This window comes from Scomber scombrus, chromosome 1 (genome assembly GCF_963691925.1).
Source record: "Scomber scombrus chromosome 1, fScoSco1.1, whole genome shotgun sequence".
Lineage (NCBI taxonomy): Eukaryota > Metazoa > Chordata > Actinopteri > Scombriformes > Scombridae > Scomber > Scomber scombrus.
Genome location: NC_084970.1, coordinates 27,847,568 through 27,871,878, shown reverse-complemented (window position 1 = coordinate 27,871,878; position 24,311 = coordinate 27,847,568). Strand labels below are relative to the sequence as shown.

Sequence of the window (24,311 nt, the reverse complement as noted above, 5' to 3'; positions counted from 1 at the left end):
GAGCTGGGGTGTGTAATTGTCAACTTGTGAGTGGTTTTTAGAATTGTTAAATCACATTATTGTCTTATTTTCTACTTTATAATTAAGACTGCAGAGAGACTCAATATTTTCTTATGTTTCTGACTTGTAAAATCTTTAATAAAATCCTTCTCTCAGCATCACTTCTGTTCTCCCACAAATAAAGACCTACAGTTCGACTGAAAAATATTGGCTCATTAAGACATGAATATGACAATTTCCAGACCAAGTTTAACTCTGGGCTGGAATCTAGTGAAACAGACTGAGCAGGGTTTTTGTGGCATTCATTTGAAGAGTAAAATATGTGCTATTTAATGCCCAGAAATAATTGTCGGAAAACTTCTGGACTGTGTAAAAGACGATTTAAACGGGTCTGCGTTACACTATATTGTGCCTGATGATGTGCACTTGGTGGTTAACGGTGCTAACAGAAGAGCAGCTACTGAGACTCCTGGATTTAATATCCTGTGACATTGTCTTATTTCCAATGTCCTTGCCAACACATGCTCTAGTCACTCTGACAGACATTCACGTTTCAAATTAGTTTCCAGTTTAATCACTTCAATCGACAGTTACGATTACTCTGCAGTTTTTAGAGGCGTAAAATCAATAGAGAACTAAACAGTAACAAAGAAACAAGAGGGAATTGAGAGATGAGAAAATTAGAAATAAATTATTTTCTTCTTCTTTCCTTTCCTATCCTCTCCTCTGCTCTCATGTAGATCTGGACGAGTGTTCAAACATCCCAGGTCTCTGCAGTGTAGGCGAATGCTCTAATACTGTTGGCAGTTTCTTCTGCAAGTGTCCCCAGGGATATTACACCTCAGTGGACGGGTCCAGGTGTATAGGTGAGTCCTCTGTCACATTCCTCCAAGGGATAATTGACTGTTTTCTATTGACTTTGGTTAATTTTTACTAGGGTGGATAAAAAATATGAGACAAAGCATTTGAGCAAAAAAGGTGCCGCCCCATTCTCTCTCCACTTTCCGCCCCATTTTGGTTCTTCTCCCTCTTTGCCTGGCACTGGAAGCAGAAAGAACTGAAATGGGTCCAATGTTCCAGCTGGTAGAATTTAGGTCAGTAGTCACTTGCTTGTTTCTAGTTCCACAACAATGAGCTATATTTTCTTCAAACGGAGGAGGAGAGGTGATGAGAGAAGCAAAGTGGACTGCTCTTGTGTGTCAAGCCCATTTTTACTCACTTAAGTGACTTGTTTTTCGACATCATGATTGGAGCAAGTGAAGTGCGTGTGTGAGTGTGTCTGTCAGTCTGTGTGAACAGTGAAGTGTTTGCATGTGTATCAGTGAACAGTCCAGTGTGCACTTGCAGACATACATGCATACTCACTAGAAAAGCCTGTAAAGCAGGGTCAGCACAGTTTGACCCAAAACAGACCAGGGAGGTATTTGGGTCAGAATGGTCCATTAGAAGTACGCGCACATATTCACGCGCATGTATACACACACACAGACAAACATATGCAAACTCACGCTCACATTACCCCCCCAGGAGAGGATGTTTGTGAGGAAGGAATGTCTGAGTTTTTCGCTCCAGAAAAACTGTTGTGCCAAACATTTTAGTCTGTTTCCCATGCAGCACCACTCCACGTAGGAACAGCCACTCTGGCCCTCAAGAGCCCAACTTTGTTTCCTCCAACCAACTCTGCGCTTGCCTAACATTTTGTCGAACTTAACCAAGCAATCATTAGCGCATCCTGTCAGTTTCACCATGTGAATACGCTGGATGGACTGGGTGTGAAACAAGACATGATATATTTATGTTAATAGGGAACCTGAGCATTAGTCATGCTGGTGCACTGTGCCAGAAACTGCAGGATGTAGGAAAGGTTCTCATAAATAGGAAGTTATGACTATTGGAAGTGGCTTCCATCTTCCAAATGATGGAAAATCTGAAGCCCCAGCGACCACTTTTTGATTGTACTCTTGCCAATTTGCTCAACATGCAGACAACACATGTCATATTCCATACACTGCAGAAAGTTCAACTGACCTTAGGCTGTGTTGTTTCCCACAGATGCTCGTGGTGGGTACTGCTACGCTAGTCTGGTGAACGGGCGCTGCGCCAACCAAAACTCGCAGCTGTTGACTAAAATGCAGTGCTGCTGTGATAGTGGTCGCTGCTGGTCGGATGGGTCCACCCCTGAAATGTGCCCCATTCGTGGAACAGGTGGGGTCACTTACATTTCTTGCAATTTCTTGCTTTTATCTATGTTTCTCCATGTCTCAATAAACAGCTAACTCTTTTACACATACTCATTTTAGAAGAGCACCAGAAACTGTGCATCCAGATGCCTGATGGGACTGGTGGAGGTCGTGTTCCAGGGGGCCCCGACCTACCCGGTATCTACCCAGTTCCATTTCCTGGTCTAACTCCTGGTCAAGGACCTGGAGTCATTCCTGGTCAAATTCCAATCCAGGTTCCAGGACATGTCCCTGGCCAAATTCCACCACAAATCCCTGGACAGGTCCCAGGACAATTCCCATATCCAGGCCAGTTTCCGGGACAATTACCGATACAGCCTCCTCCAGGTGTGCAGCTGTTCTCTGTCTCTTGTATCTGTTTTACGTGTTTACACTTCCACATGGGCAGGTTGTTAAAGTAAATTTGTGCCATATTAGCTTATAAGTCATACTTTTTCTTCTGACTCAGTGGATGTACAATGCTCAACCACCCTTGTGTTGCCATGTCCAAAATCCCAGATTTGAGCAATTACAACCCGCGCCCTAAAACTAACGAGCTACATGTAAATGATGGGAAATGTTGACTAAGACTTGAATTGTGTGGTGAGTCAGGGCTTGTTGTTTCGTTCGGGTATTACTGTAAAGATATTCAGAAAATATACACAGAAAGCATCATATCTGAAAGTAACAGTAAATGTTTCAGACCCTGCCAAGAGCTTAATAAGTCATGTGCAAACAATTCAAAGGATTTATTTTTACATTAGTGAGAATGATAGTGGATCCTACCAGACCAGACCATGCCGCAACCACAGTATAGATAGGTCTGGCAATGCAAGATCATACTTATGATATTATGATATTATGATATTATTATCTTAGCATGCTGCTAAGGTAATAATATCAGTACCTAGCATTTCTATTAAAACAAATATCTTATTAAGATGATATACTTAATTCCATTCAGTCATTCTGTTACTAAAGGAATATGCTGTTTATACTTTCTTTTTATTCTATTTTCTTTTTTATTGTGGCATTTTATGATTCCCTGATAATATATAGTATATGTGTGAATGTTTCTATCAGGTCCAGCTATAATCCAAACCCAGAATATCACCAACATGTGTCAGGCCTACCGCAACCTCTGCCTGAATGGCAGGTGCATCCCCATGCCTGGCATTGGTTACCGCTGTGAGTGCAACATGGGCTTCAAGTTGGACGGAAGGGGAGAGTGCATCGGTAAGTAACTGGAGATTGGGGGCCTTTCTCAAGAGCCAGTTTGGAAGCACATGAAGATAAAGGCAGTTTATGAGCTCTATGTTTTTTACTTCAGATGATGATGAATGTGATAGAAGCCCGTGTGCACATGGAGAGTGTGTGAACACCCCTGGGTCCTACATCTGTCAGTGTCCTGCTGGATTCCAGACCACTGCAACTAGGACAGAGTGTCGAGGTGAGACACACACACACACACACACACACACACACACACGCACACACACACACACACACACACGCACACACACACACACACACACACACACACACACACACACACACACACACACACACACACATATTACACATTACACACTCATACACACACCAAGATGATGTATGTGTTTACTGTTTTCTATCTATTCGTTTCTGCCAGATCTGGATGAGTGTGTGGCCAATGGTCGCATCTGCAACAATGGGCGCTGTGTGAACACTGAGGGAAGCTTCCACTGTGTCTGCAATGCTGGATTTGAGATCTCAGCAGATGGCAAAAACTGTCAAGGTCTGTCAAGTTCAGACATCTATATTTATGGAGACACATTTAAAGTGTAGTTTTCTGCATTGAACACAGTATGTGTAATATTTATGTTTAATGGACCGTGGATCTTTTAGAGGTGGTGATTTAAAACCAATGCCTGAAGGAGGCATGTGCTTTTAGACACAGGATATTAAAAGACTGTGCTGGTGGTTTTGTGTGTTACAGGCCATTAACTACAAAATATGTATATTTTATATTTCTAAAAACCTTTTTCCAAAGGACTCCAGGACTGTTATTAATATTTACTTCCTACCTTGCAGGCATCCATTTGATTCTATTCATTTCTGAATGCTATAAAAATTAACAAGCAGAGTCTTGAACCATGTCAAGTCATCCATCACAAGGAATGTTTTGTCGCATTTATATTTTTTTGTCAAAGTTATAGACAAATTGTAATGAAGTTTTAAGCATGGAGTATTCTGAAATCTCCACCAGTTGTTTACTTCGATCTAATATTAAACAGTTGACTGCTCAAAAGCAAAATTTTTAAGATAAAATATCTTATGTATCTTATAAATATTTATGTTTGCTTAGTGTTTTCTGTAGTTGATTTTCTGACAGCATTAATAGCAGAAATGTAGTGATTTGGCAATCAGCTATCAATTCGCTAGTGTATGAGTGTCCTTTACCAAGCAGGGTTATAAAAAAAGTCTCAAACAGCAACAATGTGACTTTGACGAAAGCAAGTTCTCTGTAAGTCTGACTGTCTAGAGAGACTGAAATAAACTAAAATGTAGTTTATCTCTGGTCAGTGAAGTATTTGCAATTTGTTGTTTATTGACTTAACTTTACAAAACCACCAGTTTGAGTCTTTAAGCAGTAGGACTTCCTTAAGAGCATTTAAATCCATCAATTTGTTTCTGTTCATCCACAGACCAGGATGAGTGTCTCATCAGGAACATGTGCCTCAACGGACTGTGTATCAACGATGATGGCAGCTTTAAATGCATCTGTAAATCTGGCTTCCTGCTTGACAACAGTGGACGCATGTGTGTAGGTGTGTTTGTCAGAAAATCTGCTCCATCGTCAGATCATTTTAATCACATCTATACGTTTTCCTATTCACTGCCTGAATCACCAGCATATAATTTGAGCCGATTGTTATTTTGACTTTTTGGAAGTTGGCTACTGCTCTGGCATGTTAGTATTTCTTTATGTGAGTCTTAGCACACAGGGTAAAAATCCCCCTAAAAGCCTTGGAAAAATCCCTCAGTATCCTGGCAGGCCAGCTGGACATGGGGATAGTTGGGGCCCGCCTGTTCTGACATCCAATAGCAGTCAGCCTTCCCTAAACATGTTCAGTGCAAGGAGAAAGGAGATTTGGGCTTCTCTTAAAACTGACAAAACATGTCAGATGAGGCTTTGATTAGAAGATGGAAATGTATTTCAGGACAAGTTAAACCTTTACCACTTAACATCTGACTCATGAATCGCGTACAGTATCAAGCAATCATTCAAATCAAAAATCAAACAGAACATGAAAAATTTATATAATGATTAAAATAGATACCACAGAGGTCAATTTAGACAACCATTTTGTCCCATGTGCCTTCGGATACAGACGTTTGGTCTCAGAGACTCTGACCCGGTTAAGTCATAGCTAAATAAATAAATAGACGAGCAGTGTGTGGGTGAAGTGTGCTGATGTATGCAATCATTAATGAAATGTGTAGTCTGAAGGGGCCCTGGAGCCTCATTGTCTCTATATGCAGTTGAGGAAAATGTCTCTCTGTCCCCCTTCACACCCAGATAGAGAGCACACACACACACACACACACACACACACACACACACACACACACACACACACACACACACACACACACACACACACACACACACACACAAGCACACACACACAAGCACACACAAATGCTTTCATGCCATATTATTGTTTACACTCATTATGATAATTATTGTAATACCCTGATGGGATCAAGGGGAAGGGGAAGTGTGTTTTCTTAGATGAGGTCATAAAACTGAAACTTTTGCTCTACTTTTCGATGAATCAAGTACCTAAGGACTTGTGTACACATTGCTTTAGCTGGGAATTTATGTATTTGAATAATTTTCGCTTGCAGAAGGAGAGTGTGTGAAGAAATGATTTTCAGAGTGTGTAATATAATCTAACATCCTGAATCCCTATGCTTAACTATCTTCTTCTAGACATTGATGAATGTGAGACTCCAGGCATGTGTATGAACGGTCACTGCGTCAACACAGAGGGGTCTTTCCGTTGTGAGTGTATGGCTGGAATGGCGGTGGGCCTTGATGGGCGGGTCTGTGTTGGTAAGTAACTGTAACAGCTGTCTATTTTCAGGAATGGTTCATTTGTTCACTTTTGGATACCATGCAAACAGTGGTCTCTCTCTAATCTCTGCTCAGGAGTAACATCCTATTAGAGGTGTACAGTACTTATAGCTATGTAGGCATGCATTTTGTTTCAGGAGTTACTGAAGGGAACAAACGTGATCCTCTTTTTGTGTCCAGCATGTGTTTTCTCTGCAACAACATAGAGAAGATAACCATAAAACGGCCACCAATATTTAGTTATTTTTAGTCTTTGGTGTAGACTTATAAGCACAACCCGTGCAGGCTACCATATGCTTGTCTCACCCAGGTATAATTGGACAAAGCATTTTATCAATATATGTTTGTCCCACTTTTAAAGCACAGAGTTAGCATCCTTTCAAGACTGATTAGTCACACCTGTCTTTTAATCAGTATAACCACAGCACAACATTTTCCAATTCAGGGATAAAATAAGCAAAACTCAGAATACGGCCACATGCTTACCATCTATAGTGAAGTCACTATCAATAGAGAGCATGTGCTGATCAATATTGTTTTTTGATATTATTTGTGATCATGTCCTTTAGTTTTTCCTTCTTATGCTCCAGTCCTCCTTGATTGGCAGATGGGGAGCAGATCTGTTTATGCCTTTATTTTTCAACATTCCTACATTCCCCCAAATGACATTTCTTTGTGTATTGTGTGGAAAGTGTTGAAATGCTGTTGTTCGGTCTGGGTGAGTTTTCGTCAGGATGATATCAGTGCAGGAGAATGCTTCAAATCCCTGGATATTATGGAGAGAGAGAAACCGTTTGTTTTGCCAGTGTTGTTGTTTATTAGAGCTCCGGACTCTCGCCTCCCCTACTCTTTTTCGCTCTGTCCTGAGCCTCTTCCAAGATCTTTTGCTTCGTATCTGATTCTCATACACTCTGTTTGTCTTTTTTTGTCCATGTGAAACAGACACACATATGCGGAGTTCGTGTTATGGTGGCTACAAGCGAGGGCAGTGTGTTAGGCCTTTATTTGGAGCTGTGACCAAGTCTGAATGCTGCTGTGCCAGCACAGAGTACGCCTACGGAGAGCCGTGCCAACCTTGCCCACCACAAAGCTCTGGTACGAATATTCAAATCACTCCACCCTTAACACATATGGAGCCACCTCCTGCTGCCTGACACACACACACACACACACTCACACAGACAAACTCACACAGACAAACTCACACACACACACACACACACACACACACACACACACACACACACACACACACACACACACACACAGTTTGTGTTAAATAATAAACACACTTATCAAAGCCAGGATGACCAGATCAAACACTTTGTCGGCTCTGACATACCAGTTTGGATTTCATAAATGACAGAATAGCGGTGATGAAATTGTTTTACAAAGATACCCACAGTTATGAGACACTGACTGCCTCCACACACACACACACACACACACACACACACACACACACACACACACACACACACACACACACACACACACACACACACACACACACACACACACACACACACACACACACACACACACACACACACAATCATTCAGTCACTTCTCATTAGCCCTACCAATTAAAGTTTCTATGTCAAAAGATGCCAGAGCTGCACCACATTAAGGAGGTGGTTTTATATACATGTAGGCTAAATGAGAAAGCATGGAAATGGATAATGATATGGTATTAAATGTCGTACTTTGAGATTTCTTGGATTTTGGCAAATGTGATATTTTGTCAAACACTGTTATTTCTTCTTTTTTATCAACCAAACTGTGCTGTTTATGTGCTTTTTTTCTTTCTTTTTTTGCAGCTGAGTTCCTGGCTTTGTGTCCTAATGGTATTGGCTTATCCGTCGATGGAAGAGGTAACGCATGCATGCATGTGTGTAATGTGTAAACTATGCAGGAGATAAACAGGACCACATAAATTAAAGAATGTTATTTCTGAGGGTTTTTCCTACCCTGATGTTCAACAGGTTAATATTTGCTTTCTCAGATATTAACGAATGTGCCCTCGACCCTGACATCTGCCAGAATGGAGTGTGTGAGAATATGCTGAGGACATACAAATGCACCTGCAATGAAGGCTTTGAGGTAGACCTGACAGGCAAAAACTGTATTGGTAGGTGAACTGCCTTGTAATGCCCTCAACATCTTGGAAAATTTAAAGTATACCACCATGAATCAAAAGCCATTGTGAGTAAAGACCCCATGTCTGTCTGTGTTTTTCCTCAGATATTGATGAGTGTCTGATGAACAGGCGTCTGTGTGAAAATGGTCTGTGCAGGAACACACCAGGCAGTTTCACTTGTCAGTGTCCCAAAGGATACAGCTTTGATTCTGAGACGGACGTCTGCGAAGGTCAGAGACACTTTCATTGTGTTGTACAATCTCCCCTAATCACTGCACATACTGTATCTATTACCTTGGATTTATAAGTGATGGATTATTTGAAAACAAAAAAAGTTTTTTGTCTCCCACAGATGTGAATGAGTGTGATTCTAGCCCATGTATAAATGGAGATTGTGTGAACAGCCAAGGGTCATATGTGTGTTTGTGTTCGACGGGCAGTTCACTGGACAGTACTGGACTAGAGTGTATTGGTAAGTGAGCATTGTGTTGCTTGACTTTGATAATAATAACAGCACTTGGGGAAAAGTATTTAACTTAATAAATGTCATAAAAATATGAAAGAGTACTATTATGAACTTTTTCTTCATTCAAACTTATCAAATCCAGTAATTCTCTGTCATATTTGGAACTAATGTAGCTAATAGTTTAGTGTGGTTAAAAAAGGAAGAAGCATATTTTAAATTGTACTTATTCAAACACCAAAAAGTTGTCAAGTTTTAAGTTTAACATGGCATGCAGCTCCATGATTTACAAGATTTAAGATGTTGTTGACAAGAAATTTGACAAGAAATGTGAGAAGAATTTGCTTCAATAACCTTCAGTACAGTTTAGCTTTAAACTGTACTGAAATCCAGAGTGACTACCTGCAATTGTAGACCAACAATGGTTATGTGCAGATAGTAAGATATAAGATTAACAAAGTAAGTACTGAAATTTTGTATCAATTAACACATACTGACTGCCAAACCAGCTCCTGTTGACTTATATGTTCACTTCTTCACTTCAGTCCTGCATCACTGAATATCTTGTAACTGGTTGTTTGATGAAATAGAGACTACCAAGAGTACCTGTTGGCTGAAGTTTGTCAATAATCGCTGTGAGGTCAACATAAACGGGGCTACACTGAAGTCTCATTGCTGTGCCACACTGGGAGAAGCCTGGAACAGCCCGTGTGCCAAATGTGAAAAAGGTGAGACAGGAGGTGTTGATGTCAAGTAGGTCAACACTTTACTTTTTAGTGAACCACATTCTCATCTGAAATACTGTTGTGTGTCTTTCTCAGATCCAATCTGTGGTAAGGGCTTCGCTAGAGTCAAGGGAAATGTCTGTGAAGGTGAGATCTGCGTTGATGCAATGTCGACCAGGAAATTCAGATTTGAATTTCATGCCAGTAATGTGGATAATGTAAACTGATGGAGCTCTGTTTTATCTCTGCTGACTGGCAGATGTGGATGAGTGCCAAGTGTTTCCTGGAGTGTGTATCAACGGCAAGTGCATCAACACACAAGGCTCCTTCTTCTGCCAGTGCCCTCCAGGAATGACTGTTGATGTCAGCGGCAGGATGTGCATTGGTGGGTACTGTAAATTTATGTCAATGTGTGACCGTATTGATGTCGTTATGCTCTCTTAATGTCATGTTTAAATGTATCTACATTATATTTTCATATCAGATTCTTGTAAAAGATGTGTCTGTGTCTTTCAGACCTGCGTACGGAGCAGTGCTATCTGACCCATGAGGATGAGCGCTGTGGGGCTCCTGTCCCAGGGAAACACCGTGTGGATGCCTGTTGTTGCTCAGTGGGTGTGGCCTGGGGCCCCGAGTGTGACGAGTGTCCAGAGAAGGGCACTCCAGATTACACCCAGCTCTGTCCTCGTGGACCTGGCTTCTCCCACAGGGGTGACTTCATCAACGGCAGGCCCTTCCTCAAAGGTAACTGAGCTCTCCATAGTTTGCATCGATCGTCTGAGATGTTACACATATTATATAAAAAACACTGGTGAGATACTACATCCTTTCTCTTGCCTGTCCTTATCCTTTTACTCCTCTTAGATATAAATGAATGTCGAATGATAAACACCTTGTGCTCAAATGGGAGGTGTAGAAACACCATCGGCAGCTTCCGGTGTCGCTGTGATAACGGATATGCTCTGGACTCAGATGAAAGGAATTGCACTGGTGAGTAGTGCTGAAGTAATTAGTACATGAACTGAATAGCTCATAGAAAGAAAATTATTTAGGAGCAATTTTGAAACTTGATTAATGGTTTGTGTCATTGATTAAGCAAATAATTGTTGGTCCCAGATTTGCAAATGTGAGAATTTTCCACTAATATTGTTATATTATTGCATATTGAATATATTTGGGGTTTTCGGCATTTGGTTGAACAAAACAAACAATTGGAAGATGCCATTTATAGCACTGGGTAATTGTAAGCATATTTGTGAGCATATTTTACTATTTTCTGGCAAGACTAAACAAGAAATGGATTAACAAAACAATAATCAATATATTAAGCAGTAATGAAAATGATCAATTAGGTGCAGCCTTACTGGTAAGCAAATCACAGTTCATAAACTCTGCAATGGCTACCTCAATGATTACAAAGACTACATTTTAGCTAGCTACATGTATGTTAGCTGCTATTTTTATCCAACATGCTTGCTCAAAATGACAATGGCATAGCTCCACTGTCTAGTCGTTCCTCATCAGTCCCCCTTCTGAATCTCTCTGCCAACACTAATTACAGTAAAGTAGTATAAAGCTATTGCCTACATCCAGCTCATTGAGTCTAATGGGAGTCTGGCTGCTTTGGGCTTGTTGGAGCTGGTCCCTGTAGTCTGGTTAGCTACATTATTGCTCTGTTGAAACATGCATACATCATTTTAGCTTTAAATGCCAGTGCCACAGCTTTTTTCTAAAATAATGTATATGTTCGTAGTAAATAAGTGATATCTGGGACATTTTAACCCCATATGATGAGATCTTAGTACAGGTTGCTGTTGAGTGTTCCAAAATGTAAATTAAAATCAGGAGCTGTTTTAAGAGCTTAAGCTGCCCAAATTTGCATCATCCTTAAATTCAACCCCTAACCCCATTTTATAGTCTTGCTTGTTTAAACTTGTGTAAAATATGTTTGACTTGAATGTTTTGTTTGTCTTATTTCATACCCTAGCTTTATTGCTTTTCATACTTATTTTAATGATCTATTTCTCACTTCTGTGAAAATTACTTTGTAACTGTTTTGAAAATCATCAAAACAAATGTTTTTATATCTTTTATTGATTTTTATTTTTTATTTTATTTATTTTGTGAATACAGAGAACTCACCAAATGACTCTGTCAGCATGTGTGAATGTATTAAAAAGATGTTGCACTTCATTTTACAATACATTTTATTTATTTACTCTACCTTCTACCTTGCTGTTCTACCTTCCTGAATATTGTGGTATTCCTCCCTTCCTTATAGACATTGACGAGTGCCGCATCTCTCCGGACCTGTGTGGACAGGGCAGGTGTGTCAACACACCAGGAGATTTTGAATGCGAGTGTTTTGAAGGATATGAGAGTGGCTTCATGATGATGAAAAACTGCATGGGTGAGTGATGAATCCTCCCACACTAACATTTGCAAACACATGTACACTGAATTACCTCTCCAGCTTTAGATGATTTTATTGACGTCTACAAGCTCCCTCACAACTCTCTTGCACACCCTGTTAAAGTGGTAGCATGTGAGAATGGAGAGCTGTGCCAACATATGATACAGTCTCTAAGGCTTTGCTCAGACAGCAGAAATCAGATTTGTTTCCTAAATCAGATCTTTAAGACGCAGGTGATCAGTTCAGATTTGTGTGTCCAGGCATCATAGGTTACTGTAGTAATGAAGTAGGCATCAGTATCTATGTATGCTAGTGACATGGCTTTCCAATGCGGAAGTATGGGAAATGGAGATCTATCATCCCCACCCAAAGTGCCAGCAGACAGATTATTTCAGCGTCTGTCCACAAACAGTTGTTCTCTGAGTTGAACTCCTCACTGCTCTGCTAGTAGCAGCATAGATTCAGCTCAGCTGATCTCAAGTAGCTCTATCTGCAGCCTCGTAGTATCTACACGACACACCCAATTTACTACATGACCCACCTACTTGGTCTGATTTAGGTATGAGCAGTGAGATGGTTAGGGTTTTAGGGTTAGGTTAAGGGATCGGGGGGGGGGTGTTGTGTAGCATGCTGTTATGGCATGTTGTAAAGTTGGTGCGTCGTGTAAATCAGCAAGACTGCTGATAGACCCTTCTCGGCTTTCTGATGCATTTTCTTTATTCTGGATTTGAAATCATCATTGTGTGTTGCATTACTAGTGACACAAAGACACTTTTAAATCTGATTTTAGCGGTCAGAGTGTCAGGATGCATCTGTAAAAATCTGATTGGAGTCGCATTTCAAACCACCTCCAAATTTGGCTTGGATTCCATTTGCAAAAATTGCATTTCATGCGTTTTTTTGCTGTCCACGCTTTCTAAAATCAATCTGGATATGCCAAAAAACAGATTTGGGCCGGCAGTTTCAACAAGGCCTAAGTGTGGGGAAGTTCCTGCCTCATAACCCCAGGCTCCCTCTTTGGCCATAAGCTCTGGATGAGGTGCTTAGGCTAACATGCCAGACCTGGAACTCACTGTTTAGATGGCTGATGTAATCTGAAATTTTCAGGCTGTGTCCATTTGTGTGTGTCTGTGTGTGTGTGTGTGTGTGTGTGTGAGAGAGAGAGAGAGAGAGAGAGAGAGAGAGAGAGAGAGAGAGAGAGAGAGAGAGAGAGAGAGAGAGAGAGAGAGAGAGAGAGAGAGAGAGAGAGAGTGAGAGAGAAAGAGAGAGAGAGAGAGAAAAGTAAAGAGAGAAGTTTAACTGGCTATATTTAAACCCCTTTGGGGGGATTGAAAGGGTCTAGTCTGTTGTCACAATCGCCTCACAAAATGGCTCCATAAAGTCTTAAAGATAATTGTTCTTTATTACATACTTGACCTTCATGCAAGGGACACACAATCAGCTGCCCAGCAAAATGATTGTATATGCAACTACAAGTCTTAAATGTTCTGCCATCTGTAAAAATACTTAATGCTCTATTTCTGTTCTGGTTTGCCTTCAACGTCATTTGATTAAAATTCTTGGGAGAAATCATACACACAAAAGGGTATGTCTCAATACTTATGTTGGCATAAAGCCTTCATCAGAGTAGAACTGGCAAGACGACAGTTACTCACATGCTGTGGCAAAAATAGCATGCAGGACTGGAAATGTGGGGTAGGGTTGTAATCCTAAATGGTTGGTCTAACTGGATTGGACTGGAGGCCAACAAACAAACCATAAAGTACTGAATTATACACATTTTTATCAAACACATAATTTGTGTCACTGTCAGTCCTGTCCTTAAAGTCACTGCCAGCCACAGATTTGTTGTTTTGTGTTAGTTATTCATGCACATGTCACTCACTTACCTTCAAATTGGTGTGTAAATTTTTTGCAGGTCAAAGTTCAACAAAGTTTTTCAAAGTCAACCAGAGTCTGCTTTACATCTGGAAACATAGTTTTGATTCTATCCATTCAACAGGCTCCATTTCAAATGAATCATAAGGGAAACAAATATATCATGTGACTGAGCTCTAATACTGAATGTGTCTACTTGTGTGTGTGTGTATTCTCATCCACTCTCAGACATCGACGAGTGTGAGCGTAACCCTCTGCTGTGCCGTGGAGGGGACTGTGTAAACAACGAGGGCAGCTTCCAGTGTGTGTGCCCCGAGGGACACGAGATCGCGCCTGACAGCTCGGCCTGTCTAGGTGAGTGGTGAGGTCATTGGAAAGGAGTGAACTCTTCATCTCAGAACTTTTCCCTCCTTGCTTTTCTCCCGTCTTGGTGTGGTAAAATATAATTTTCTTAGAGATGAAAGAAAGACAAAAGGAGTGGAAAGATTTGTAAGGGGGGATATTTTGTCGCAGAGTAGACAAGCAAGCTTTGGATCTTCCCCCTCCATCAACCTCAGTTTCTGTCTCTGTGTGTGGGCTCACTGGGGCTCTGTGTAGGGATGGAGGTGTTCGACTCGGGTCTGTGTATGTGTGGGATGTATATACATTTGATTGACGGGCTAATATGAACTCTAGACCAGTGTGTGTGTGTGTGTGTTTGCATGTACGTTGAAATGTGTGCTCTAAGAAGAGTGCATGGATCATAACATAGTAAAGACAAGAAATCCTAGAAAAGGATTAGAGAATTTATAGTTCTATATCAAAAGAGAGCTTTGTAATTTTTCATTTTTAATATTTCAAATATTTATTTAGATCCTAAATGCTATTTTTTTCTATGATTATATGTAACATTTGTTCATCCTTTAGCTGCTGACGCTTTTATTTGTCTAGTAATAATTATGAAATTCAGCTATCTGGAAATGTGCATATATCCATATTTGTTAATCCTTCTATAAGACACTCTAATGAAGTTCCCAAGTGAATTAAGAGCAGATTCTTCCAGTGAGTTAGTTGGTTTTGACAATTTATTTTTCACATTTAGTTCTCTGGTTATCTTAGCACCCACTTGACTGAAGAAGACTGTGTCTACAAAGACAAAAGAAGAGCCAACTTTTCCAATGTTGTCCATAGTTTCATAACTCCCATGTTTATAGCACTGAGGCTAATGATGCATTCATCACTGGGTGAATGACCTAATGCAGTGTGTGAAGGTCTCAATGACCTAATGTTCAATCACTGCCCCTTCAGCTCATTTATTTTCTTTATCGCCAGCCAAAGTAATAAAAGCAAAGAAAGAATTAATGAAAAGTGTTCACCTCATCCTTGCTGAGACAATGTTCTTCATTATCTCTGATGAAGTAACAGGCTGAAGTGCTACTATAATAATAATAATAATAATAATAATAATAATAATAATAATAGATATTGTTTATTTAGCAAATCTCATACAGACTAAAACAGATGATGTCAGATTTCTTGCTCTACTTGTTCTATTTATCAACATTAAGGCCTGAATCCATCATGAAACATCTGTCCCAATTTCCATCCAACACTCATTATGGTCTCAAGTGTAGCTAACTGGTCTCAGGCAGGTGTTCAGTTAAATAGTTTATGCACACAATTACAGTTCGGAGCTTTAATGTAGCGAGTGGCCTTGCTCAATGATGCATTAAAAGGCAAGTGACTTATTACTTTTACTCCATCCAGATTTGTGTTAAAGCCCAAGGATTTAAACTGCCAATCATCATGCCAACATGCTACTGTTACCTCCAGCTTTAAATAGGTGGCTTATTTTTATACTGCAGACATTTTATGTGTAATAATTTAACTGCTTTACTCTCTAACAGATATCAATGAATGCGAGTTGAGTGACAAGCTGTGCCGAAACGGCCAATGTGTCAATATGATCGGCCGCTACCAGTGTTCCTGCGACACAGGATACAAGTCTACTGAGAACAGACTGGACTGTGTTGGTGCGTACTGAACATGTTACCAACTTTTTCCATACACATAGACATACTTTTTGTGTCTTCATTCAGTAGTCTGAAGTTTGCATGCATGTCAGCGATATCTGAAAATGTATTTTTCTGCCTGTCAGACATCGACGAGTGTACCATTGAGAACGGTGGCTGTGAGGCTTTCTGCACAAACTCAGAGGGCAGCTATGAGTGTAGTTGCCACACTGGGTACGCCCTGATGCCAGATCTGAGGAGTTGTACCGGTAAGTAGCGGTAGTTCCGTATCTCTGTCTTTCTTAATTCATCTCTTATCCACTGAGAATTATACATCTCTTAAATGTACTTTTGTCTCATCTATCAAGATGTGGTAACTACTGTACATCAAATGGATGTTTATGGAGAGATTCTGCTGTGATCTGACGGGCATATGTTCAAAGGAAGCACACAATGGTCTAACACTTGGTTACACTACATTTTAACTTTTTTTTTTTTGCTTATCGAATAATCTGGCAAATTTTGCCAGCATTTCCAGTTTAGAATGGGTTCATTGTATACAGTGACAATAGGCTTCATGTGTTGTTCAAAGTCTGACTTATTTCATGCCAGAGACAAACTGTATACAGACAGAGATCAAGGCAGTACAATGGTAATTTGAGAGTAATTTGTGCAAAAGAAGAGCTGAGGATCACTTTACCTTTGCTCAGCAAAATATTTAGTTTTCTGTGTGGCGTCAGCTGCACAATCCTTATCCTGGATTGGCCTTTGTGATTGCCACCCAGATTTTTTTGTCTTGTATTGTGCACTGTACAGGAGGAGCAACATGTCTCTGAAATAACATTGTTTCACTTTCTAATTTGGATGTGTTCTTTTAATGACTGTCAGGTTTTGTGGTGTTTTTTGATTACTGACATGTTAAGTTTAGCCTGAAAACAAATAATAATTAGCCTCTCTGTCTGTCTTTCATTTTTCAGATATTGATGAGTGTGAGGAGAGCCCAGACATTTGTGATGGAGGCCAGTGTACCAACACTCCAGGGACGTACCAGTGTCTCTGCTTTGATGGTTTCATGTCCTCTGAAGATATGAAGACCTGCCTGGGTAATGGATGCATATTTTATGCTCAAAATAAAACACTGAAGCTAATGTACCCCCCTTTGCAACTCTTTGTGTATTCAAGTGTTTTTTAGAGCTTTACTGAAACAAAGTAATGATCATCTTAAAGGTTATCCAAGATATGAGTCATGAAAATAGGACTTAATGACTCAGATCTCTGAGCAAATGTGTGAGAGTACAGAGAGTAATCTAATGTTGTTGTTGATTTATAAGACAGTGGACATTGTGTTAGTTTGGTTGAGCTGGGAGGAATGCCTGACATTTAGAGTCTGGTTCCACTGAGTGAGAAAACAAAAACTTGACGTTAGTTATTTATATAATAATAATAATAAATGAGTCTGCCTAAACACAGTCTCTTTAAGTGCTGTGTTTATCAAAATTAAGCACATTTTAAAGCTTTAATACGGCTCGTGATGAAATTTTTATGTGACTCACTTACACATATCACAGCTTATCAACCCTGTTTGGCGGGCCCAGTCAACAAAAGCTAATCCTGTTTTATTCATTGTCTTAACCTTTTCCTTTATTGTAGTTGTGTTTGGCACTTTAACATTGCTTTTGCTCTATTTCGCTGTTCTCTTCCCTCCCTGTCTAGATGTGGATGAATGCGAGCTGAACCCAAACATCTGTCTGAGTGGGAACTGTGAGAACACTAAGGGATCCTTCATCTGTCACTGTGACATGGGATACTCTGTACGCAAAGGAACCACCGGCTGCACAGGTGAGCAAAGCAACAAATACACACACGAGCACTCCTACCCATGACAAAAGGTCCTGTCAGGGGAAGAACATAGATGGGATTGAAAGGATGGTGAGTCAATATAGGGCTGCGGCTGACTAAGCGGTGAAGAAGTGTGTATGTGTGTGTCTCTGTTTGTGTATGTGTGTGTGTGTGTGTGTGTTTGTGTGTGTTGTGTTGCTGAACAGCAGGAGTGAGAGCAAGAGAGAGAGGTGAGAAAGGAAAGTATGAAGGCAAATGTCTGTCTAACCAGAAGAAGCAGAACATTACTCACCCTCATTCAAGAGCTCCTGTCTGAGCTGACAAGAAACACGTTCACAAACACGCATACATTGACGCATACACCAGCAGCAACATTAGCAGGGGATCACTATCTACTGTCAGATGTATGCATCACATTGCACCTTTGTTTATTCCTTTGTTGCTCTTTCATTAAGGTCAGTTAAACATTACGTGATGGTTGGAAGAGTTCTGCGGCATATAATCATCTGTAACGGCTCCAGAACACATAAATACAAAGTCCATCCGGCTGGTAGACTCCTCTGCTAGTTTGGACTCACTGTTCGTCTAGCCAGAGTTAACTCTGATTTATAAGGCCACTTAAAAGTTTGGGATTGAGGGCTAGTTGAGAGTTTGGCGAGAGATCTTATCTGGCCTCATCTCGATGATCGAAATGAGTCAGACATACAGTCAGCAGCAGCACGTCTTCCTTCAGACGCAAATAAACAGGTCTGTCTGAAGTGCGATTCAAACTCCCCCACTCCTTACTCAATCACACACACAAACACAGGCGCACACACACATACACACGCACTCTTGCTCATTCTAATCCCATTAAAATGTCCATACAGTATTTTCCTTGTTTTGAGAAAGCTGGAGTTGCAGTAAATCAGCCAGTTCTGATTCACAGGTTTGGTATTTCAGCCCTCGAATATCAGGGAATCAAGACGCTAATTCCTCTCAGGCAGGCAGGATGTCTTGTTAAAGACAAGCAAAAAGAACCTGCTACTTTTTTTGGAACAAATCTCCCTCAAATATATTCAGACAAAAAAAATGCATAAAAAATTGGTTGTCATTGTCGAATTGCCTTATGTGGCCATGTTGGTATGTATGGGCTAAATCCTTTAGCATGTGTGTGTGAGGGTTAATGAGTGAGTGGTGCTCTCAGGCCCAGATCAGATCCAGCTGTTGATTTCTCTATTTTATTCCACAACATTGAGAACTCAAGGGCAGGGTGTAAGTATTTGTACATACACTTTTGCATTTTGTGTCTTTGTGTGTGGGTATTGGAAAGTTTGGACTGGGTGGAGGTGGTGGAGTTTACAAGCATGGGAGTGTCTTAACATTAGCAAAGAGAATCAGGGTGACGGGTTAAACACATTGGCTTCATCGTATTTTTGCTGGATAACAAAAACGTCAAACAATGCACATAAAGAGAGGCTATGAAACTTTTGAAACAAGAAATTTTCCTCTTTAATTCAAAGTTTCAGTAATAAAAAAATAGCAGTCAGGTGTCCGTAGGAACACTGAAAGAGGTTTTCCTCACTGTAATTATTCATCCTGTTCATACTGGCTATTAAAAGATACCCTTCAAATGTGCTTTCAATTAAAATGAGGAGGGCCAAAATCTACTGGGTGTCTACACAGTCATTTTGTGCAAAATTGAATGTAAAAGTTTATCTGAAGCTCATATGAGACTTTAGCATTCTGAGATAGTCATATCAAGTGAATATCTGCCACATTTGCAGTCTTTTTAGCATCAAATTTCCTCTGTGATTCCCTGTTAAGTTGCAGTGGAAGTATAGTAACAAAAAGAGGGATTTTGGCACCAAAGAGATTGCAACGTTGAAAGATATCTACGTGATTTGACTCATTTGGACAGCTGAAGCTTCATATTAGCTTCACATAAACGTTTAAATGCACAGAGAGGGCTTGTGGATTTTGTCCCTCATGACTTACATTGTAAGTACATTATGAAGGGATTTTCTAATAGCCAGTATGAACAGGAGGAATGATTATGGCAAGCAAAACATGTGTCAGTTTTCATTTGGGCGCTTGACTTTTGTTTGAAGACAGACTTGAAAAATTGTGAACCAGTCTTTTAATGACTTTTCGCCACTTGTGTTCACACTGCATTACATTATCTTGTTATTGTCACTTGTAACCACAAACACCACAGTTTATTAAAAGTTTCATAGAGTCATTATTCTGCTGGTGTCTACAAAGGGAATATGACAACATAGAGCTTGTCACGAAAATACTTCCCAAATGTGTCAATGACAATATGAAGAAAAAAGGAGAACAATTTAACATGCCAAATATTACTTTTCTTCATTTGATGGCTCCCCTTGTTTGTTTGTTTTTTTTAGCATATACAGTAGCTATTACCACAGGGCCAGGTTGTCAGGAAGACCACCATACTAGCAGACATCTAGACATATAGCGGAGCAGGAATGCAAACAGATGAACAGACAGTCAATCAGGCAGGCATAAAAACATGGAGACAGCTAGACAGCCCTTCATCTGTCAAACATTAGCCCACTTAAATCAAACCTCTTCTTTGACACCAGCTGTAACCGCTGACATGCGTTCTTGCATGCAACAACCCCTGTTTGCATTTTACATCTCCACATGAGAATGTGTGTGTATTTGCTGTGCTCTCTCTGTCATCAAAGGCTCAGGGGAAATGATCTTTAATTCTGTCTGTAATCCAGGGAGATTCATTTGCTCACAGCCCTCATATTAACCCCATCATCAAATGTAGTGTAAATATACTGTACCCTCTCCTCAGGAAGACTGTAAACCAGAAGCACTGATCTCTAATTGACAGTATGTTGAATTACTACCTTCACAATGACAGACACAGAGAGGAGTGTGTCTCATTGGCTGATAAGTCTTAACATCATGACCGAGTTCATAGCATGGCTTTCCTTGATGTACAGACACACACATATGCACACATACTTGCACAATCCCTCTATCAAAGCTGTAACACTGAGTTCACAGGCTTAAAGCCAGGTATTGTGTTGGTCAGTGTTTCACAGGGTTATTTTGGCTCATATTAGAAGTCACCATTGTTGTAGACTCATAAAGGCTTTTTCCATTGTGCCATACAATTGATCATGTCAAAGCTGCCCGTGGAACAAAAGCTGCAGAGCCAGGTTCATGTGCGGAGATCCTTATTGATTACACCCTACAGGATGTAAACAGCTTTATGGGAAGTGCAGATTTTAATAGTAGCCAATTTGATTGTTCCCATTAATTGTTCTGCTTTATTAGAATCCAGAGCCACATTACAAAAGGCTGGTTCATATAGAAAGGTATTTTTACAACCACATCTACTAAGTGCCCCAATATTTCATCCATTGGCAGGGTGCAGATTCAATTATAATGCAGGTTTTGCCATGAAGGAATGTTTATTTGTAGAGTTTGCACATTACCACATCACATTTTTATAGAAATTATATTTGGGAAAGATTACATTTGCCAATCTTGACATATGTGAGTGAGTATACCAAACATGAGCATTTAAAAAGGGTCTGTAATAGGCTGTTATAAAAGCCTGAGAGGTTCAATGTCTGTAGGTGAAGAGGGAAATCTTTGCCTAAAATAATCTCAGAAAGGCTTGTTCAGACAGAGCAGACAGAACAAGGCCATAGTATTAGGATATCGTTCTCCTTCTTGGCTTTTTTTTATACCTCTAGACAGACTTGCACAATGAAAATCCAGAGACTGGGTTTGCTCATTAAACCTCTGCAGGAAGGCTATTAGTATCAGAGATCATGAGAATGTCTCGCTGCCTTCAGCTCTGAAATGCAGCTCTCCATGGATGAAGACAGTGAGCCAGAAAGATTTAGTTCTGTCATCTCCTGCTGCTGTCTTTAGACAATTCAAACCAGGCTTCAACTCACTCCACAGCGCCAAGAACCCCACTGGAATTTAGACCCAAATCATCAGACCATCAGAGCAGCATCATTTTTTCTTCACTTGGCTTCTTGTTTGTTTCCTCTTTGACAGATATCAACGAGTGTGAGATTGGAGCCCATAACTGTGACAGGCATGCTACCTGCACCAACACAGCCGGCAGCTTCAAATGCAACTGTGCTCCAGGGTGGATTGGCAACGGCCTTAAATGCACAGGTAAATGCTGCTGCCTAGTGGGTCCATTAAAACAATTTATATAGCATAATAAAAATAATATATATTCTGCAAATCACCAGTCACACAAATACAGTAGAAAGAATATAAATACATTTCACTTCGCATTTCATTTCCTCAACATCCAAGAAAGCTGAGGCGATAAAGCCTTCCTGGTTAAGAATTTGATTCAACAGCCAAAACAAAGGGTAAAACTTCAAAAAACCTAAAAAATTTAACTTTTAATTGATATGGGCACTGTAGTTTATTTTGAGTCAGTCCCACATACACTGTCCAGGTGATGTAAATACTCTTGTCTATTAATCTGTGGGTGAAAATAGTCCCCAACAAATGAACTGTTTACTCCTATTTGAATTACATTTGCCAAAAAGTTAGAAAAATATTGTTTTACAGATGTCTTCAATAGGAACAAATTGGCAAATGCCGCAGACAAAGTAGAGAAGTCACAGAGGTATTGAGAGAGGGACTGATGCATTGATTTCTCTACCCTGTATGTTCATGATGTTGCTTTTGGATTTTGTCATGTTTCAGACCTGGACGAGTGCTCCAATGGTACACACATGTGCAGCAACAACGCTGATTGTCTCAACACCATGGGCTCGTATCGATGTGCGTGCAAGGAGGGATTCTCCGGAGATGGATTCTACTGCTCAGGTCACACCTACAAATTAGTATACTTGAATACAGAAATCTCTCCCAAAACATACATGGATGGATTGTGTGTTTACAGACTCTTTGTGTATTTTGTGTGTGTTTGATCACCGTTAACAGACAGCGACGAGTGTGCAGAGAACGGCAACCTGTGTGAGAGTGGCCATTGTCTGAACCTGCCGGGGGGTTTCCGCTGCGAATGTGACATGGGCTTCATCCCCACTCCTGATGGCAAGGCTTGCGAGGGTAAGGCATTACAACACTGCTGTTGCTGACAATCCAGGAACCAGACCTCTGAATCACTGCCCACATCCTGAATTATGTTTGGTGATTGAAAAAGGTCTGGTGTTGCTCTGGTGAATGGTTGTTTCCAAACAGATGCTGACTTATAATGAAACTCATGGGATAGTATTTTAGACATGGGAATTCAAGTGCACAATATTCCCAGAATTCAAGCACTTTTAAGTTGTGAGAACACCCCTAATGACTCACAATAAAAAAACAATACAAAAGTAACTCCTTTGAACACTATCAGAAAAACATTTGAGTTGGGCAATCAAAAACATTCATGATGAAGTCGGTAATACCACATAAGTGGGTCAATTCAATGTTTTTTCTCAACAGAGTAAATTGTAAGACACTTGGTGATGTCAGCCTTGCTATTGGATGTGCTAACACTGGCTAGTTAGCCATGTTAGCTTACATGTTAAATGCCATTACAGTCTGTTTCAAATATAGACTATGTAAAGATTTTAGGTTTTTACATACACTCTATGTTTTCTGTTTATCCTGTTTTTCCTCCTGTTATCACATAATTTAAATTAGCCAGCCACCATCTGCATAATAACTCAAGACACTAGGCTGATCAGTCTGAAACGACAATGAATCTTCTTGGGTGCTTCAAGTAGGCTATTTATATTAGTTAATTAAACACAGCCTTCTTTCGACAGTGTCCGTGTTGTAGGAAAGCAGTGGACTGGGCGCAGGAAACTCTTACTTTGCATCATAAAAATCATAAACATTTATTCTCAAAAAACACTTCCATTCTCTATAAAAATACTTAACGGCTAACGTGGTGTTCAATGCAGACCGATCGTTATAGTGGAAATGTTTTTGCTTGTTCAATCAAGAACGCATATAAGACACAAGAGAGAGCATTAAACATTGTTAATTGTTGAAGCCGTTGTAAACACCACTATTTAAATCTCTCTAACAATGTTAACTGAAAATACCTTCAAAGCAGTTGGATACATCAGTCATTACTGGTTAAGGAAAAATGAAACCCCTTTAACGCTGAAAATGTTATGGAGTGGTAACCATTCATTTTTAACCATATGATGATACGACTTCATTGTCATCAAAATTCATTTTGCGTCCTCAGGCAGTTCCATTTAAGAGGTTTACACACAGATTAAACATAGAGTGAAGCTTTTCATAGATATACAAAACATATCAAGCAGTCTCATCATATCCTCTGGATTCAGATCTCAGTAAGCAGCACACTGATCTTTGTTTAACAACAATATCGACTGAAATAATTCTTCAGCCTATTGCCTTTGCTCTAAATCTCCTATTTGAGAGCAGAAGTTGGTGTTCTCCATTTAAAACATGAAAATAGTAAAAAGATATACTTTTAATATCACACAAATACATGACACCTCCCTTGCTACCTAAAGTGAGTCCAGACACTTGC

The 24,311-nt window shown here is 40.1% G+C and overlaps 1 protein-coding gene across 1 annotated transcript in view; it reads left to right on the top strand.

Annotated features, from left to right (window-relative positions):
• fbn1 (fibrillin 1) overlaps positions 1-24,311 on the top strand; it is a 62,450-nt gene that overhangs the window by 14,379 nt on the left and 23,760 nt on the right. Inside the window, exons 9-35 of the mRNA XM_062424738.1 lie at positions 741-866; positions 2,053-2,205; positions 2,301-2,567; positions 3,303-3,455; positions 3,550-3,669; positions 3,871-3,996; positions 4,907-5,029; positions 6,199-6,321; positions 7,285-7,437; positions 8,163-8,216; positions 8,348-8,473; positions 8,587-8,712; positions 8,835-8,954; positions 9,536-9,673; positions 9,767-9,817; positions 9,930-10,055; positions 10,187-10,414; positions 10,535-10,660; positions 11,952-12,080; positions 14,190-14,315; positions 15,848-15,973; positions 16,099-16,221; positions 16,930-17,055; positions 17,666-17,791; positions 21,827-21,949; positions 22,499-22,621; positions 22,739-22,864. Coding sequence (XP_062280722.1) covers positions 741-866; positions 2,053-2,205; positions 2,301-2,567; positions 3,303-3,455; positions 3,550-3,669; positions 3,871-3,996; positions 4,907-5,029; positions 6,199-6,321; positions 7,285-7,437; positions 8,163-8,216; positions 8,348-8,473; positions 8,587-8,712; positions 8,835-8,954; positions 9,536-9,673; positions 9,767-9,817; positions 9,930-10,055; positions 10,187-10,414; positions 10,535-10,660; positions 11,952-12,080; positions 14,190-14,315; positions 15,848-15,973; positions 16,099-16,221; positions 16,930-17,055; positions 17,666-17,791; positions 21,827-21,949; positions 22,499-22,621; positions 22,739-22,864 — 3,567 coding nt within the window. The remainder of the gene's footprint in view (positions 1-740; positions 867-2,052; positions 2,206-2,300; positions 2,568-3,302; positions 3,456-3,549; positions 3,670-3,870; positions 3,997-4,906; positions 5,030-6,198; positions 6,322-7,284; positions 7,438-8,162; positions 8,217-8,347; positions 8,474-8,586; positions 8,713-8,834; positions 8,955-9,535; positions 9,674-9,766; positions 9,818-9,929; positions 10,056-10,186; positions 10,415-10,534; positions 10,661-11,951; positions 12,081-14,189; positions 14,316-15,847; positions 15,974-16,098; positions 16,222-16,929; positions 17,056-17,665; positions 17,792-21,826; positions 21,950-22,498; positions 22,622-22,738; positions 22,865-24,311) is intronic.